Here is a 20,331-nt window from a genome sequence, read left to right as displayed (position 1 = left end):
CGCGAGTCGTTCGGGGAGTCGGGAGGCTCTTCTCGTTCGTTTCTCCCATTCCGGCCGCTGGAGTCGTCACCGGAACGCAGCCAGCACCGTTCACGACTCGGGTAAAAAAAAAGATGGCGGTCGGTTCGGCGACCGCCTTTGCCGACCCAGCCGAGCGTTAGGCCTAGGGACAGCGGGAGTCGATTTGCCGTCCTGTTAGTCTGCTTCATTTGAGAGGTTGAACCAAATCATTTCGAGAACTGCTCACAATCGTAAGCGATTGTGAATTCTGTAAACTGCGCATGCTAGTAAATTTTAGCGATCTGCGGGCAGACTAGCTGCCGCGGCGACCGCGAGCAGACGAAATGATTTGGTTCGATGGCACACAACGTTCACGATCGTTCAAGTTCAAGATGACGGAGACACACCACATACCTTTACGGTCGTTCAGACATTTTTTACTCTATCTAGCTTCGCAGTTCTTGAAATTCCGACCGGCAAATGTTACGTCGGCTGTCTTGTTTACATCAGTCGTACGCCGGAAACACGAGCCGCCACCACGGTGTCCGCCACCTTCGCCACTGATTTGCACGTTGCAGAATGCTTCACATGTTTACTAGAAGATGGCGCCACCGTTAAGCAAGATCATCATCATCGTTTACACGGTCGCGCCACTTTCACGATTCGCTAAAGTATGTCAAATTGGACGTACGGTTTCACGGAACGGACCAGCTGTACCGTTCGTGATTTCGGAACCGTGTGCTTGAAAAACGACTCGCTAAAACTCCCTAGTGACTGGGCTGGAAAACGGTTTGTTGCCCCTGGGGTCGAGTGTTTTTTGGAAAGGTGTAGCGCAAACCATTGTCTGAATTGGGGGAGAGAAATTTCTTCTCGCCGATGCCCTTTCCCTCTCAAAAGTTCTCTTTCCCCTCACTTCAATCGGATCTGGCGCGACATGTGACCGTTGTCTTCCCATGATCCCGCGCGATTCCGTCGTCTGCTCGAAACCAACGCCATCACTGGGCGAGGCGTAGCGGTGGCTCCGTTGTTCGCAACCCAGCCGTAGGCTTTTTTTTTTTTTTTTTTTTTTCATTTTACCACGACCTCGGCGGCAACGCGATGCCATCATGCTGCGCTGTAGATTGCACAAACATAATTGCGAAAGGAAAGAAGCATTTTTTGGCGTCCCGACGGGAAAGGAAAATCCCTAACGGCGAAGACAATGGATGGCTCCACCGGATCGGTCGAAAAAGTTTTGAGTGCCTCCGAGGGAGACTTTGCGAGGTAAATCATTGTCAAACTCTGAATTGTATTACCTGTCTCTTTCGGTCTCGCCGATGAAGATCACCTAGTACGATCATGAGACGAGACAAACACGGAACGATATTACCGGCACGAAGGACTTTGAGACGTCTTTCACCGCGTATTTGATATTGAAAACCGACTCGCTCGCTCTTAGCTCGCTTGCATTGAGTCGGCCGAGTTGAGAATGATGCGTGAGAGACTAGGGCGCCACTAAAATAAAGAGGGTTGTAGTGTTACCGCGTGCATCTTGCGTCAGCGAAAGGAGAGTCACCAGCGATCGAGCACCTCGCGATTTTGTTTGTGCAACATATTTCCGCGATCGGTGCTTCACACATGGCAACTAGAAATATGCGATGCTGCATTTATTTTTCAGGATCACTTCACGAACGATCAGTTTGTGCCAGTGATCTTGGCAAAGACTGGCCTCAAGAAACTCAAGCCATATGCAGATTCTTCCATTTTTTCACACCGACCTCTTTCGAATGTGCAATATGTTGCATTGTAGCAATAAATACTTTCTTGTCTTCATCTTTGTAGGTGATTTGTTCTTTTGTGATTAATAATACATCAATAATTGACAACAAAAAAAAATGGCTCTTGTATTTAGAAAGCTTTGCTGAAGGATCTCTCTCCTCATATGTAACTCACGCAGTAAGGTACGCCCGCGGGTGTGCGGCAAAGCTTATACGCTTTGAAAGTGAACTCAAGGGTGTACCTTGCGTGTGCGAACGTCAAAACACTAATATATGTGATAAATGAGAAACGTGCTGGCAAGGCAACCGCGAGCACGCGCTATTTGTTTTCATTTTAACGGAGGGGGTGCAAGTGAGTGTATTTGATGGGTAGAGGCGCGTAAATAGGCAGACGTCGCATATTCTTCCGCGCGCATGTTCACAGTTGCAGGTAGTACTCGAAGCTTATAACATGGGTATGAAGTAAACCAAGCTGCTGGATTGACAAAACTATCGGTGATGCTAAACATTACCGAAAAGTCCTGTTTTACACGCGTTGTTCTGTCATTTATTTGCCTAGCTCGAGCGATGCCGATTCTCCAAATGCACTTCGTTCAAGATACTAAAAAGTTTTAATAGAGCGTACGTTAAGGACTGCGAGCCTTGCGGGCGCGTGCCCAATTCATCCTCAAAGCGACGGCACGAGCTCCCGCAAGCAACGCAGTCCTTCCCCAAGAAACTCTGTTTACACGCAAGGAGAGGCGCATTCTCTCGTGTGCCTGCTCTCAGCCTTTGCTGCCATAAACGGGTAAACGAAATATATTTTCGCAGTGCATGCCGATGTTCTAAAATACTCGACTACATTTTTTTTTTTTTATCGTTTGGGTTTAGCGGAATTGGAGAAATTCTTCTTCATCTTCACGCCCGAGCGATTCCAACTCTGCTCGTACTATTATATCTGCCGATAGGGACGTCTTCCCGGGCTTTATAACTCCAATAAAGGTGCACAAACGCGAGATTCTTCACGTTAAAAAACAACACTACCTTCATATCTGAAAAAAAAAAAAAGAAGAAATCTCTAGTCCGCCGTATACGCAATAACATGCTCGGCCCGGCACCCGGTTGTGCTAGTAGCGACACACGCAAAATCAAGGCCAAGGTTCCGGGACATTCGGGCTAGTTTCAGAACTTCCCACCACGCGGCGCTCAAAGACCGACCTGCATAGGGTGCCTAGATGTCTGTCTGTCTCAGGGTGAAGACATCCATTGTTGTCCGGAATGTTCCAGCGCGTGACGCTCTCGCGCACTCGGTGCGTGACTTGGGCGGTGAGATGGCGTCTATGCATCAGCCAAAGCTACGCGCTCGAGCTGAGTGACACCGGATTGCGCGCACTTCAAAATGCATAAAAAAGAAAACGATTGGGCGGAAAAATGGCTGAGATGTCACCACTCAAGCAAAAGCGCGCGTGTGTATGAAGGCACTCTAGACCTGCAGAATATTTTTCAACCAGAAAAAAAGTTCCCCTCGCCACACTTCCCATTTCCTCCTCTCTTACTGTTAACTTGACGGCGGGAGGACTACTTTTGTTGCTGCATCTCGGGGCCAGATAAGCCAAGATAAGCGCATAATGGCCGATTTGCGGCGGGAGGCACAGCGACCCCTTTCTTCCGGCGATACCAGAGAAGCGCCCCGAAACCAAACTCTTATTTCCGCAGCATTTCAGAGCCTAGCCTCTTGGTTTTGTCTCTGAATTTTTGTTTTGGCTACTCCGAGCATTTTACTGCTTCTGCTGGGTCCAGGCTGGGTCCGGCCATTTCGTCGAACGCCGTTTCATCGAACGCCGTTTCATCGAAGCCGTTTCATCGAACACCGTTTCATCGAACGCCGTTTCATCGAACGCCGTTTCATCGAAGTCGTTTCATCGAACGCCTTTTCATCAAACGCCGTTACAGCCTGCAATATTTTTCGTAATTTATTTTAATTTTTATACGCAACGTCATCTGATTCTCCCTTTTTTAAATCACAGGGTGCAGTAACGAGATAAGTTCCATCGTGAACGTATCCTGCTGCGAGAAGAAAGCCTCCATGAAACAATGGCCCCTCTCCATGTCACATGAGACAATTAAAAATCAGGCAAAAAAACAGAAAGCACGATGTGCTTTCTGGGAAGCGGGTAGTGTTTTATTGTCTGACAGGGTCCCAGGTAGCACCAAACATTGTAGTAACGTTATTTTATTGTTGCGTATGTTTAAATAACGCTATGTGTTATACCTGAACATTAATGTAACGTTCAAGTTAAACATATTATGTTTTAGTTGTATTTGAAACATTAGTATAACGTTCCAGTAAAACATATAATGTTATATGTTGTGTTATTAACGTTAATATAACATCACATATGTAACTGCGAAATAACGTTAAAAATCGAACGTTCTAATAATGATTTTGGAACATTTATTACTAACGTTATTTCTGTGTTAATATTGAAACGTTAATGTAACATCACATATGTAACTGTGAAATAACGTTAAAAATAGAATGTTCAAATAATGATTTTGGAACATTTATTACTAACGTTATTTCTGTGTTAATATAGAAACATTAATGTAACATAACATATGTAACTGTGAAATAACGTTAAAAATAGAACGTTCAAATATTGATTTTGGAACATTTATTACTAACGTTATTTCTGTGTTAATATTGAAACGTTAATGTAACATCACATATGTAACTGTAAAATAACGTTAAAAATAGAATGTTCAAATAATGATTTTGGAACATTTATTACTAACGTTATTTCTGTGTTAATATTGAAACATTAATGTAACATCACATATGTAATTGTCAAATAATGTTAAAAATAGAACTTAAAAAAAATGATTTTGGAAGATTCATTACTAACATTATTTCAGTGTTAATAATAAAGCGCTAATGTAACTTTATTTGTAAAACAATAAAATAATGTTGAAAATAAAACATTCAGATAACTTTATTTGTAAAACAATAAAATAATGTAAAAAATATATGTTCGCCGGTTCCTTTTTTTTGCCAGATTTTTTAAAGGTCTTTCTGAAAAGTACTCTACCTGCCCTGTGATAGTTGCAAGGAGGTGAAGGAAGAGGATTAAGTACGGGAGAAAACGGAAAGAAGAAAAAAGGAAATTTTTCTCAATTAATTATTTCAAAGCTAGGTGGCGCAAGCTACCGCCCGTTATAAAGGGAACAGCCAATATTCATCCATCCGCGTTCCCGCCACTGCAACTGTGGCCCCTGCCACCGCTGGTTTCGCTGGTTCGATTTCTTCGAGCAAACTTCTGGGACAGTTTGAATAGCTTGAACTAGTTTGAACTTTGAGTTACTTTGATTTCCAATTGAGCTACGTCCAGCTGCGTCCACAACGGTGACTGCTGACTGATAAAGCGGACAACCGAACAGCTTCTGGACGGCGGGACTCGAGAACCGTAAGTAACCACCTTTTTGATAACCACTGTGCACGTGCTTATTTTCTTGAAAACAATCTGACGTAAACTTGTATCCTGTCGTTCTCTTTGTTTCAAAAGTTACAAGAGGGGGAAAAATCAAATGCCATAGAAAACCGTTACATCGTCTGTGCAACCGGCAAAAAAGAATTATTGCCGAGAGCGTCCGCGACCATCTTGCAGACATTTTTCCGAACTCAGTTTTTGTTGCGGCGGATAGGGATTTGATGGTCGACAAAGCAGAGGACAGCGACAACGGAGCGAAAGAGGTTTTAAGCAGTGCTACCGAACGGTTTCAGTGACCTTTGCGTGGACACAGATTCAGAGTCGGGTGGTACTGAAATCCGGTCGTAAGGTCTTTTGAGCTTGGCAAGCGAGCTATAGTAGCGACATGGGCTAGGTCATCAGTGCGACGGTGTGCCCAGCAGTTTCTTTGTGATTTTGGAAATTCTTCGTGAAATTTGGGCAAATGCTAGTGAGAGGTCTGGTCCCACATGGAGACACGACTGTTTGTTTTGCCTGTTGCAAAAGCTGAAAATGTCAGTCCCCACAGGTATGCACAATGGCAAGGAGGGCAGGAGAACTTTTCGAGAAGCTTGTTTGAAAACAGGTGCAACTCGCACTACTTTTTCAACAAAAATGTTTGCTATTAGTCGACAACTGCCCACATTATCTCTCCGTCATCCCTGCAAATCTTTGACAAAGGGCTGAATATTGAACTAAGCGAAGTAAGTTCAGGAAAGCATGCTATGCTTCCTTTATAGCACCTTGTTAACAAGTTTAAGTGTTTTGCATTTACTATTGTGTTGTTTTGTTTGCAGGCGAAGGGGTCCTAAGCATCGTGTCCAAAGCAGGAAGTTCTGGTGCGAATCTCAGCTCTAGAAAGACGACATTCTGTGTTTACTTTTATTTTATCCTTTAAAAACAATCTATTCATGAGTATTTGCCACCTGCTCAGTATAACAATAATGTTTTTGCTTTTTTTTTGTCTTGCTTTTATCTAGTCATCTGTTGTGGACATTTCTTTTAAAACCTTTTCCTAATCATGTGTTCCAGACAGGTTTTTAAGCTTTTTATAGCTCTATTTTTACTTTTGCAACTTGAATATTTATAGTTGCTCGGTATGAGAATGCGGAGAGCTCAAACTCCTCTGAAACGCCCTCGCGGTTGGAGTAGGATGTGAACGTTTGAGAACATTTATTAAATTATAATAAAGAGAAACAATTTTGGTATGAAGCGAGTCCACTGTAAAACCGTAAGATGACGTTTTAGTTCTTGTAGCATTCATTTTAAAGAGAAAGTTTGTGAGCAGGAAAGATAATTATGCTTTCTTTCATGATGGCAAGCTTTTTCCACCAAAATTAGTGCTAGCATTCTCGGTGCTATTTTTTACGTACCGCAAATTAGGCTTAAGATGGATGTCAACTCATAGAGAAATTTTTTATTTTTTTTATTTTTATTATCTTTTGATCCATGTAATGTCGTGTTTTCAAACTTTTGCACCTATACTCCAATCGCCAGGGCTACATTCTACCAGAGTTTGAGGTCGTTGTGATGTCTAGTTTATTTTTCCGGTAGAGAAACACTGTTGAGTTTTCTCGCTCCTTTCTTTAATTATGTGAGCTTCATGAACCCAATTTACAGGCCTTCATTCAAGCTTTTTCGAAAGTGTGAATTTTTTTCATAATTGTTCACTTAATTTTTTTTAGACGGAAAATAATTTTAACTGCATAGTCTAGCAATATTGTCGCTGCTCATGTACACTTCAATGTTCCAAATTTGGAGAGTCAATAAATGTACTCATAAACATGTACCAAACTGTTTTCTTTTCACAGCAGGGGTAGACTGCAATTAATCACCTGGGAATCATGGTGTTCGGCGCAAAAAGACAACGGACATAAGAGAGAAAACAGACATACAGGTGCCACTCACAACTATATATATTTGAAAAGTTCAGAAAAACAGGAATACATCTATCGTCATCTTCATCACGTCCACGCATGCGCTTAGCCATGTGATATACGCCTCATCTAACACATGGCTAAACGCATGCGTGGACGTGATGAAGATGACAATGTATGTATTTCTTTCTTTCTGCACTTTTCAAGTACAGTTGTGAGTGGCACCTGTATGTCTGTTTTCTCTCTTGTGTCCATTGCTTTTTTGCGCCTTACACTATGATTTCCAACGTTCACCAACTAGCCCAACTACAAGTTCTTCTAAAATTAATCACCTGTATGGTAGCTTGTTTGTGCTGCGCTAAATCTGGTGATGGTTGTATCCCACACTTTCTACCAAGGGAACACTGTTTTCTTTAATTAGTGGTGTGTCGAGTGGCATTATGGCTAAGCTGAATAAATGAATTTGTGATTATTCCTCCCCGGGAAAGTGGGAGGCGCACACAGCTGTTTATGTTCAGAACAAGTGTCTTTCTATATTTATGCTTACATCTGTTGTCACAAAGAAGCTTTGTGATGGTTTAGTGTTCAAAAATTTTAAATTATTATGCCTCTCACAAACGCACTCTGTTCAATTACTGGGACAACCAGTATATGGCCAAACAGATTTGACAAGTTTGGGAGAATGATAAACATAGATCAACTTTTCTTTGCTTGTTTATCATTCTCTGCTTAGATCTCACTTGAAACTTTGGGTGAAGAGTGCAAAGATATTACAATAATCATAAATTAAAAGGCCATTTGGAGTAGAATCCTTTTCTGGCATATATGTACAGATGTGGAAAGATTCAACGAAGCCACAGGAGCGTGCGGCCTCGAGATACTCGCGCACTTCATGACGGCAGCGAAAAGAACTAGTATCGATGGCTGCTGCAGCTAGCTGTGAAATTAGCTGCTGTCAGCATCCGTTTAGATGACCTGCTCTGCCGCCCTGCTACCATACTAACGACCATACGCCTAGAGTGGCACTCTCTACACTGCATCTCGATAAGGCTGGATATCTGTATCGAATAAGCTGATCGTGTGTACTTGGAATTCCGGAACGCAACAGAATGTCTTTCCTTTTTGTTTTCGCTACAGTTCCAGTGAAGCACAATAAGCTTTGATTCACATCACGACAACCATATTGAACCAAAAGCATGCATCGTTGCAAATAAAGTTCTTGAAAAGCGCATTGTCTGTTCAGCTGACAAAACATTTCAATGTCACTGTACAGTACTGTGGCTTTGTTGGTCTTTTTTTTTTACGATTGTATTAGCAAAAAGCGCACCTAGCTTGGTTAGTGTTCACGAAAAAAAAAATGCAATTGCTTTTATGAAAAATATGTTTGGAGGGACTGTTAAGAGTCACGAAGACAAACCATACATGTCTGTTTTATTTAGTCTTTTCACTGATGTGGAATATTGAAATGTGTTAATCTGTTGTTTTGAAAAGGTCTAATAATGATTGTGCCTCACATTTTTATGCTCATTGCAAAGCCCCCATCTTCTGAGTAAACAATACTCAATAATAGCTAGGGTGTCATTGCTGTGTAGAATTGTTTTGGCCCACCATATATTGTTTCAAGGAGTGTTAAAGCGTTAAAGCTTGTGAAACGGAAGAGAATGTTACTGCACTGGTAAAATGTCTGCAAAGTTTGGAGGAACACTTCTGAACCATAAAGGCATATATATACTGTGTGTAGGGCACATCTGAACTAAGGCTACTTCAAACACTAATTTGACCGTGTTGCAGGGCTTGCACGTTGGTAAGACGACTGAGTTACCGTACGTGACAGGTGTTGCCATGGCAATTCACCGTCTCTCGGCAACAGCCCTGGCAATGCAGTCAAACACAACTGACTGAACCAGACTTTTACAGTATATATTTGTCTTCATAGTTCAGAACACTCCTCCAAACATTTTGCACACATTTTGCCGTAGTCGGTGACAGGTCAAGAACCAAATAAAAGCTCCTCCCACCTCTTTCCTCTTTAGCAGAGCGAACGCTGGAGAGGAGGCGACCTCCTCTCCAGCGTTTGCTCTGCTCAAGTGGAAAGAGGTGGGAGGAGCTTCTACTTAGTTCTTGACCTGTCACCGACTATAATGTGGTAATAACATGTTTTACGAATGTTACTATAACGTTTACCAGAACATTATTTTAATGTTTTGTAAACATTATATTTCTGTTGTAATAACGCTGCGTAAAAAAATTATGTTGTACAAATGTTACTACAATGTTTACAGTAATGTTATGCTAATGTTTTCCGGACATTGTATTTACGTTGCAAAATTGTTTTCCAAGTGTTCAAATAACGTTTATCAAAACGTTATAAGAATGTTCTGCCAAACGTTCAAATAGCTTTATACAGGCGGACATTAAGAACATTCCTCTAACGTTTGGGACGAACATAAAAATAACATTATTCTAATGTTTTCGTGTTACCTGGGGTTATGTGAGGATCCGAAAGGGTTCTGTGTTCTTGGGTGACAGAGTACGTACACCATGGGGCTTTACTATTGTCTGGTGCGGGTTGGCCTTCCTAAGAAAGCGTCCTGAAGATCATTCATATGCAAAAGGCTCGGTGATAAAGTTGACAGTGAAGGGGAGGTGGTTCCAGTCCAGGTGTAGCCCGAAACAAAGTTGGCTGACACTTTGTGCAGCTTTTGTCTCTGTAGAACTTGAAAACTAAAAAAAAAAAAGAAAAAAAAAAACAGAAACGTTCAATCTGAGCATAAAGCTGATAATCAGAGTATCGTTATATTTTATTTCGTGCTCTCCTGGCAGAGTATCGTTATATTATAAGCGTGCTGCCCTGGCAGTTAGATGCTTTCCGTGAATAAAGCTTCAACTAAGCGTAAGTGTGCAAACGAGCTGGTGTGAATTGCACGTTACTGGAACCCCCAGACAGCCGGTAAAAAAAACGACGAAAACATTTAAAAGTGTTTTAAGTGTCGGTCCTTTACCTCCAGTGTCATGTTTTCTGCCGTGTACATGAATAAAACTTTTCAGTAAGTCGCATACCCATTTGTTTTTATTCCTTTTTCTACCAATGGCTTTTATTTCTAGTAATTTGACTCCACCTTAAGAACAGTTTCACAAGCGGCTACCTTAGTCTTAAAGGGACACTGACAGGGGTTTTATGCTCGCCGAGGTTTTTAGTTGTACGTGACATATGAGAGCTCAACTACCCAGAACAGAATTTGCGGCTCGAAATTCGGTTTCTTTCCGCCCGAAAACCGCCGATCCAGAACTGGCCGGTTCGAGTCTCGCTCACTCTCTTTTCCGCGGTCACGGGCCGTTTTCTAAGGTATCGATGCGACCACCAAATTTAATCAAAGTCGTTGATCACTGAAGGCACACACTCAATATTAAAAATAGAAAAAAATATGAAACCCATTTTTTTGTGGCTTCTAAAAAACTGCAAATACGTTGATTGAAAAAAAAGTTCCACAGACAACCGGAAGCATTCTGTGCGTGCGTCGTTTCGCGTATCGTGGGACTCGCAGGGACGGCAATGGCAGCGGACGACGGGCGTGGGACCTCTATTTCAGAACTGTCGTTCGCGGTACCGGCGAATTTTGTCTGCCTTTAAAAGAGAAATTTAGGACTGGTCAAAAGAATTGGTATTCATCCCGTACGACACGCCCGACCACCAAGCCGATTTGCACGAAGATGTCGCCGAGCCGTCGCTCCCTTCTTGTGGCTGAAGACATCGCTCGCGCAAACGTCAAGCGCAACGTACTTGGAGTTGAATATGCACGCGTACGATTTCTTCACTAGGTGAGAATGTCGCCAATGCATGGTGCATCCCGACTTCGACCCGGGAGTGCTTTTCCTAGAGGAAAATCGGCAGAAAACTTTCCAACTTACAGTTTATCGGCTGAATTATTACTAAGGAAAGAGATACCATATTTTCGATATGCCCCAGTAGCTCAGTGGGAACACGACCAACTCTATTACTTCCGACCACTCCACCCGCGAAGGCCACAGCGCGCGCCTTGGCGACGTTATGAAAAAATAATGCAGTTTGCGGCCGCACCCGCCGAGAGATGGCGATCCGTCTCAGCTGTCCTTGGAGCGCCTCAGGGCATTGCTCGGAGCCTCGGGAAGCAGTCACGGGCACGTTGCTGCTAAAATGTAACAGTGTTACTGTTACAGTTAGTGAGGAAAAAAAGTAAACCTGTTACAGTTACATTTACAAAATTGAAAGAGTAACTTATTACAGTTACTTCACTAAAGTAACGCCGTTACTTCGTCGTTACTTTACAAAGAATTGAGAAAACATTCATAAGGAATGTTCCTTTATATGCGTTTAAATTAGTACAGATTTCTTATAAGACATTGTGTTGTTCACGGTAGTGAATGTGATTACTTTGAGAAACTAAGATTTTCCTAATGATCAATATTAACACATTTGGTTCTTCCTATTTCAATTTTTACCATGAATAGCTCAGATCATAATTTAAGGCAGTATCCGACTAAACCCACCATACGATAAAAAAATTTAGAGTCTCTTCCCTGGCAAAATTACAGGCGACTTGTTTTTCAAAAATTTAGCATAGCAGATAGCTGGTCCACGAAGAACTTTAATATAAAAGCGACTACCATAAGGTATGCACGAACACAACGGCACGCGTCCAGATCTCGTGTATATCCAATCATAATGCCAGTTTCCAATCGGTCAACTCTAATTTCAGATTTTTTTTAGGCAAAATTGTGCGATAAAAAAACTTCTAAGAAAAAAAAGAAAGAAAGAATAATGCAGTTTGCGGCCGCAGCATCCCATTAAACATTCCTTTCAGGTGTAATATTTGCATCGCTTTTTTTCATGGCCTCTGTGAACACGTAGCGAAGCCGAAGCTACTTGCACAAGCACGTTCCCCCGAACGATGCTCGCACTGCACGAGCACGCGTCCTTGGCAGGGACACTGAAAGCTCGGAGCTCGCTCTTGTAGCATCTGCTACGCTAGCGCTTAGAATGGAACGGAGTATAAAACAACTGTAGTGGGGGGAAGCGTGATGACGCAAACGCGAGCCACAAATATTCTATTTTGCTGGCGAGGGCGCTGCTCAAAACTTGAGAACTACGGGCCAGCCCACAAGTCAACTGATGCCAAGTGCCCCTGGTCGCGGCTAAAAGCAATCTTCCAATTAAAAAACAAAAAAAAAAACAAAAAAAAAACATATATATATATATATATATATATATATATATATATATATATATATATATATATATATATATATATACCTCCGATTGGACACATTTCGTTTCTTGTGCATTAATAAGACAGGTAGGAAACGCCAGAAAGCTAAGGTGGAGTGGTGTAGTGGTTAGCACACCCGACCGGACATTGGGAGGCCCAGAGTTCAAATCCTGGCTCCGCCATTTTTTGGCTTTCGGCGGGTTCCTGAAAACTTGGATTCTTTAATTCATTGGATTAAGTACGGTTCATTCATCTGCACATATTCGTTTATATCCCCCTCGGAGACCACGTACGATGACGTGAAGTGCCCGTGTTGTATATTCAATAACGTGGCTCTTGATTCTCGCAGATGATGATGATACCGTGTCTCTAAAAGCTCATAAACAAAGAATACTACATGTACACGGGGCGAGACAAACAGTGGGAGGATTTCTGGAGCACAAACGAGCACGTACCACGTGACACTAAGCGTCGTACCGCGTTCCACGCGGCGGCGTGTGTTTCCAGAACACCTCCGATTGGACACATTTCGTTTCTTGTGCATTAATAAGACAGGTAGGAAACGCCAGAAAGCTAAGGTGGAGTGGTGTAGTGGTTAGCACACCCGACCGGACATTGGGAGGCCCAGAGTTCAAATCCTGGCTCCGCCATTTTTTGGCTTTCGGCGGGTTCCTGAAAACTTGGATTCTTTAATTCATTGGATTAAGTACGGTTCATTCATCTGCACATATTCGTTTATATATATATATATATATATATATATATATATATATATATATATATATATATATATATATATATATAAGGGGCATGGTGGCGGGAGGCCGAAGGCGTGGGTATAAAACTGAGAAGAAAAAAACCCTTAGTGAAAAACAGCAACAACGGACGATTTAATCTTCGACGTTTCGGCCGGAGTCCGGCCTTCGTGACGAAGGCCGGACTCCGGCCGAAATGTCGAAGATTAAATCGTCCGTTGTTGCTGTTTTTCACTAAGGGTTTTTTTCTTCTCAGTTTTATATATATATATATATATATATATATATATATATATATATATATATATATATATATATATATATATATATATATATATATATATATATATATAATAAAACAACACAAACAAGCAGAACTACACAGATGTTTCGAGCAAATACTCTTTCTCAAGTGACTGGACCCAAGGACCCGAGAAGGGACAAGTGGGTGGGGTGACGGGAGGCAAGGCCGGTAATTGGTTTGTAAAAAAATAATAAAAAAAAAATAAATAAAAGGAAGGGAGAGAAAGTGGGCCCGAAGTCGAGACCCGCAAGAGTGCATCTCGGAGTTGGACGATTCAAATTAGACGAAAAGGAAACGTATGCTTGGCGGCAAGAAGACGCCCGTAAGCCTGTGGGCGTTTGGGGCAATAATCACCGAAAACTGTCCTCTGCAAAAAGCACTCGCTCCCTCCGCGGGACGAAGAAAAGAAAAACGCTTTAAAGATGCCGCGCTTTGTTACATCTCCGTGCGCTGTGGGCACACATGGCTGGTACGGACGTGGGTACGGACACAAACGTCCCCATCCTCCCAGTTGGCTTGGCCATGCAGGGATCACCCGAAATTTAGTTTCTTTATATTTTTTCCCCCTCCTGTTCCAGATGTTTTCTGCAGCAGTTATTGCTGTACCCTTCCCACGCCGAAGCCTTGAACTCTCTCACGAGTTGCGAGGCGATTTGGTGGTCGTGTTCACATAAATCTGAGAAGTAACTGTAACGACGTTACTTTTTACAGTTACTTTCGAAATTTGTTACACGTGGTTTGTCTCGTCCTTGCTTTTGGGCTAAGTTATTTTCTACGCTTGCGGCAGTTGAAATCGCGTGACGGTGGTCATTGAAGAATGTAAGACGGGCTCACAGGAGAAGAGTCAGAATGGTCTACTGCTGCGTACCGTTCTGCAAGTCAGAACGGGGCACGGCAGTGGGAGTCAGCTTCCATGAATTTCCCACCACAAGGATCCGGGACGAGTGGATAAAGGCCGTCAGTCGCAAAGGTAAATATTATTCAGTTTGAGTAGTTCACTAGACAACACGTAAGGCATCTGACGCTTCGGTTCTATTTGATTTCAGGCGCTGCGGCGGAGGTCTGGTTCCCAAGCGACCGCTCAGTTGTTTGCAGTCTTCATTTCAAGGATGAAGACTATCGTTCAGGACTGAAGCAGAAACGACTAAAGGCAGACGCAGTTCCCTCAACGTTCCCAGGGTATCCTACGTATCTCAAGTCGACACAGAAAAAACCGCGACGTGTTTTAAAGCGTACATCGGATGAAAGCCAGAACACTGCGCACAGAAAAAGAAAAAAGGTTGGTGCTAACGCCTGTTTTCGAACTCCCGTGTTTTATAAATGCTATCTATTTGGTAAAGCTTTTGTGTAGTAACCGTGCAGAGGTTTTGCGATTTCGCGCGGTTTTAATGCATTTTCAGAATGGATTGCCCCCTTGATGACTTCTCTGCCAGTACTGTTGATGAAGTGCAGCCACAAGAGAGTGAATCGTCACAGATTTTACGACAGGTTCAAGACTGTAACACGCAGGTCTTCACAGTTCCACCCATTCATGTCAACATCCAGGAAACAAGACACACGCCCAGTTTTCCATGTCAGACAGTGCTCACATCAAGAAAGCTTGTGTCCCTACAGAAGCAGCTGAAGACACTCAAGAGGAAGTGCATCAAGCTTCAAAGTGCAAAACGTGTTCTGAAGGAAGAGGTGAAGGCATTGACACAACGACTAGAGAAAGCTGAACAAACTGTAAAGACTACGAACATCGAGCTTCTTTTGGTAAGTTACCCGGTTGGTGCACCATGATGTGCAGTATCGCAAGGGTATTATATAGATAGAATGAGTAATAAGTAGGGCTCCGTGTTTTGTGATAAATTCGAAAAGCTCCGAAAAACACCCGCCGGTAACATTTTTGCCAATTTGGAATTATCCGATAAACTCCGAATCGTTATGTGCCCCATGGCACCACCCCCTCCCCCCCCCCCCCTAAAATAAAAGTGTATATATATATATATATATATATATATATATATATATATATATATATATATATATATATAATTTTTTTTCTTTCTTTTTACAATTTGAGCAGCGCAACGGACCGTTGTAAAAGGGGGGTCTTACGGCTTGTCTCGTCAAGGTTGCTTCAGGGAAACAAGTCATCGTACCATTCGTGTCACGACAAAAGTCACTCTTTCGGTTTCCAGTTTGGGCCATAGGATTTGGGATTTAGAGAAAGGAGACGGTATGTTTCTGGGGGTAACAGTGAAAGCTATGGACCATAGGGGTTATATAAAATAGGAAAGAGGGGCAGTTAAAACTTCTCTATTGCACCCTCAACCACTCCACCTCGTGCGGCAGCGGGATAGATTGATGGGATGGCTACGAGCTTCCTGCGGCTACCTCCGGCAGTTTACTTATTTTAAGGTATCGACGTTTATCGAAGCCACACTTTTGTGCGACTTTTGTCGAGGGATTAGTATTGCCAATGACACCGATGCCAAATTCACCTGAAGAAATCTTAATTAATACAAGCGCGTTTAATTAATGCGAAAACATTAACTGTATCATGGAGCGAGCGAACGTCATCGTTGAAAGTGCGAAAACGACAGATAGTTTCCGCGCGCCTTCGGTTCCATTGGCTGGCGCGCGTCAACGGGGCTCCCAATGGCCGCTGCGCCATAGCCTCCGAGATCCCGAAGCGCGCGCGCGCTGGTACGTAGCAGACGACATAGGGAGCGGACGAGCGGCTTGCATGCTTTCGCATTCAGAACTCATAAGAAATGCTTAGGTGTACCTCAAGCTTTTTTTATTTTTTTTTATTTTTTATTTGGCATACGTTTGCATCCGGTTATTATTTAACATTTTTTAATACGAAACACAGCGAAATTAATATCAGAATTTCGGAAAATTGGGTATTTACGAAAAATAAACTCCGATAAACACCAAATTTTTGCTAAAAAATCAACTCCAAAAAACACCCTCCGAATTTCACGAAAAATAAACTCCGAAAACACAGAGCCCTCGTAATAACGTTTGATGATATTTTTCAAATATTTCAGGACCAGGCAGAGGAAGGAAGGCCAAAGGCGTTGTTCCTTCAACAGCAGCTTCGGTGCCTAAAGTTGAAAAAACATCATTGGTCCGAGGAGACTGTGCGACTGTGCATACAGTGGCACTCAAAATCGCCTTGTGCCTATCAACTCGTTCGAGCTTCTGAAGCTCTCAGCCTGCCTAGTCGATCCACATTGAAACGGTATGTTGGACCATGTACTGGAGAAGAGAAATGGTGTCCTCTTTGATGAAGCAAAGGCTGCACCAAGAGGCTAAACTTCATTCAGAGCTGGTAAGAATATCTAAGCTCCCTGAAGTGATTGCTATAGCCCGAGCTACCTCTACAAACTCTTTCTTATCCTGCAGGCACGGCATGGTTCTCTCGTCATGGACGAGATGTCCATTAAGCAGGGCGTGGAGTACCAAAGGGAGGGAGACTCGGTTCACGGCCTGGTACAACTGGGTGGACTGGAGACCCAGTATGAGCAGCAAGACGAAGTTGCTACGCACTTGCTATGCTTCGTTTTCGTGGGGCTTTCAAGCCACTACAGGTATATAGACATTGCGAGGTTTTAGGCTTAATTATAATTACTTTTTACCAATTGTGCCACAAAAACTTTTTTTTTTTGTCAGGCTCCCTGTTGGGTATTACTTCACGAAGGCGCTAACTGGGCAACAGCTTCATCAGCTGGGGCTGGAAGTCATGCGCTCAGTTGAAGACGCAGGATTTACAGTTTTGAGGCTTGTAGGAGACAATCATGCGTCGAACTGCAAGTACTTCTCGACTTTGAGTGGAGGAAAAATCACTCCTGTTGTAAGGTATGTCATAAAACTTGAACACGAGTGATGTCCATTAAGTAATGCGCTAAACTCTTGTTCATGTTTATATCATCACAGCCATCCACTGGACAAGAAACGGAAGCTGTTTCTTGCGTTTGACCCCTGTCACATTTTGAAGAATATCAGGTCGCAATTCCTAGCATCAAACAGGTTTCTATGTAACAATGGGAAGTATATCACTCCAAAGTATGTGAGGGGCATCTACGACCTCCAACAAAAGCAAGGTAATTAAAGTGGCATCTTAGTCGATCTCATTGAAGTCGCATTAACCCTTGCTAAAGAAGGTTGGAAAAATTATGTGCGATGGCCCTTTAAACTTTTTGTGAAAATGTGCACATCATGAGATATAGAAGTAAAAAATTTACAGGCGCCTTCACTCTGGTGAGAGGACTGTCCCGAAAACATGTCTTCCCTTCCAATTTTGAAAAGATGAATGTGAAAAGGGCCCTGGACGTTGTGTCCCCTCAGGTACGCAGAACCTAAGTATTTAGCAGTATATCACTTTGAAATCGGGTCGTTATTTTTGTTACAATGCACATTCTTTTGGAGGTGACCTCGGTGCTGAGGTACCTCCAGAGGTATGGAACGCAGTTTGGCATCTTCGGCTTCGAGGACTGTCTTCCTACTATTGAATTTGTGGAGCTTGTTTACAAGTGGTTTAGCCTTCACAACATCCGCAGCAGCACCTTTCACATCTTCAGCAAGGACCCCATGAGGATGCCATTTTATGATGCTAATGACGAGAGGTGAATGCTGCACTTTTACTCATTTTCCTTGTTTTTTTTTTTTTTTTAACAGTTAAGATATTATATATTTATTCCATTGCAGGCTGTCCTGGCTGGAGAACGATCTCCTGGATTACTTCTTGGTCTGGAAGGACAGTGCTCCTGCAAAGGCCGCATTTCTCTCGGAGGAAACCTACGAGGCACTGTGCATCACTACTGCTTCCACGGTCCCTTGCACAAGGCACCTGCTAGACAGGGGATTCCACTTCGTCCTGACGTCACGATATTCCAGCGACGATGTAGAGGCTTTGTTCTCTACTGTGCGGCAACTGAACGGTCAAAATGATCAGACAGATGCCCGTGCCGCCTTGTCCTCACTCCAGAAGATCCTTGTGACTGGGCTCCTGCATTCATCAAAAAGTGGGAACACGAGCCATACAATTGGGACCCTGGGGGACCTAAAGAAACTTGCCTCAACAGCCTCCTCCACAGCATCACGTCCTGTTGGCCTCGCTGACATTTTGCGACCATACACTCCTGCTCTGGAGATGCTCCCAGGTAACCATCTGCTTGTGGTTCTAATCGCTAGAGCTTAAAAAAAAAGCCATGATTCTTTGTTTTCTTTTATAGCGTTTTCTCAGAGTTATTGTAATGCAATGTTTTCTTTGTTTTGTCTGTTTCAGGGACACCTCAACCAGGACTGCAAGCAAGCACACTAGGCCTTGTCGCCGGCTTCCTGGTTCGGGCCGTGCAGGACAACATTTCTTGCCTGGGCTGCCTTGACACTGTGAAGGCGCCAGCGTCATCCTCCCCCACAACGGCACTGATCGTCAACATAGACCGTGGTGGCCTCTCCTACCCACGTCTGTCCTTCGTCGGATTGGTCATAAACCTGGAGAAAGCTGCAAGCGCTTCAGTCACCGCGCTCCTGAAGAGTAAGCGGCCAGTACAGCAGTTTCTGGGGGCTGTGCTCCCAGCTCTGTGTAGGAACCCCCTGCTACAATGCGAGCATGACTCTTCCGAAGACCACAGAAGGGCCCTTGCTACCGTGATAGTAAGAAAATTCATGAGGCCCTTCTTGGTCAACCATACAAGGAATGTGTCAGAAAGGAAGCGGAAGAAGAAGAACCTCAAGGGCAAACCAGAATCAAGGAAGGTGCTCAAGGTGTAAGTGCCTGTGTGACAAAGAGAAGGTGACTTCAACGAAAGGGCGAAGTGCAAGAAATAAAATTCCTTGAAAAGTATGACCTCGCAGCATCTATCTTTATAAAATGTATAAAAATGCAACCAATGTAGCTGTGTAAAGAATCCGCCAGAAATGGGTAAAAAAAAAAGGGGGGGGGGTCATAAAACATCTATCTTCCAATCAAGTTAACATAAAACCACGCTTAGAACTAACCTTGCTTCACAAAACGTATGCTGAAATTTCATCAACCCCTCAGTGCCGTAAACCCTCGAGTTCATAGGAAATTTCAAGTGATCTCCAATAGATCTGTGGCTATATTTTTTGCCCAGGCTGAACGAAAATGTACATTAATTTGCATGTTGCCTCTTTTAGGGGTCTCTGATGGAAAGACTCTCAGCTCAAGAAATTTTTATCAAAAGAATGAGGCGGAAGTAAGTCGTTCATCAACAATTTGCGGCCGCGCGGAGAGCTCAGCCTTCGTTCTGCTCCCGAACGCTACAGCTGAGCTGTGGCGCCATCTAGTAGAGTGGCGCGAAACTAGGCGTGCCGCATCCGGGGACAGCGCTCCCCGTCGGCGCGCTCCGGGTGAAGTGGTCGGAAGTAATAGAGTTGGTCGTGAGCATAGGTCGGCATTTTAGAGCCCCTTCATTCACCATCACATCACTAACAAAATCACGTATCCAAATTCATTCGCATTCACGTCACAAGGTACTTTGACCTCCCAAAGTCACGGCCCATCACATCCCGGCGTTCAGCCGCGCCAAAACTTCATCCCCTTCACATCACGGCTTTCAAACTCCGCCAAGAATTCATTCCCATCACATCACCGCCGCCTCCGAATTCACGGAGTCATTCACCATCACATCACCAATTCACGAAGTCATTCACCCATCACCACGAATGCATCGAAATTCACCATCGTGAATTTATGGGAATTCACCATCACATCATGAATTCATCTAAATTCAACTTCACTTCACGACTTCATCAGAATTCACCATCACTTCACGAATTCATCCGAATTCACCATCATTTCACGAATTCATCCGAATTCACCATCACATCATGAATTCATCCGAATTCATTATCACTTCACGAAGTTAATCACCATCACGGTCAACACGAA

General features: G+C 43.3%; 1 protein-coding gene across 1 annotated transcript; it reads left to right on the top strand.

Moving 5' to 3' along the window:
* Positions 1-13,763: 13,763 nt before the first annotated feature.
* LOC120850237 lies at positions 13,764-19,263 on the top strand. Its single transcript, XM_040498520.2, is given in 11 exon segments — positions 13,764-14,700; positions 14,823-15,179; positions 16,463-16,681; positions 16,684-16,746; positions 16,821-17,005; positions 17,088-17,273; positions 17,352-17,518; positions 17,662-17,762; positions 17,844-18,040; positions 18,123-18,577; positions 18,703-19,263. Coding segments are annotated over 10 exon segments (2,415 nt in total). The 5' UTR covers positions 13,764-14,700; positions 14,823-14,825; the 3' UTR covers positions 19,191-19,263.
* Positions 19,264-20,331: the final 1,068 nt, after the last annotated feature.

The sequence above is a fragment of the Ixodes scapularis genome, unplaced genomic scaffold, assembly GCF_016920785.2.
Source record: "Ixodes scapularis isolate PalLabHiFi unplaced genomic scaffold, ASM1692078v2 PGA_scaffold2__306_contigs__length_199485367, whole genome shotgun sequence".
Lineage (NCBI taxonomy): Eukaryota > Metazoa > Arthropoda > Arachnida > Ixodida > Ixodidae > Ixodes > Ixodes scapularis.
Note: the sequence above shows the minus strand (reverse complement) of the source record. Positions and strands in the feature narration are given on the sequence as shown.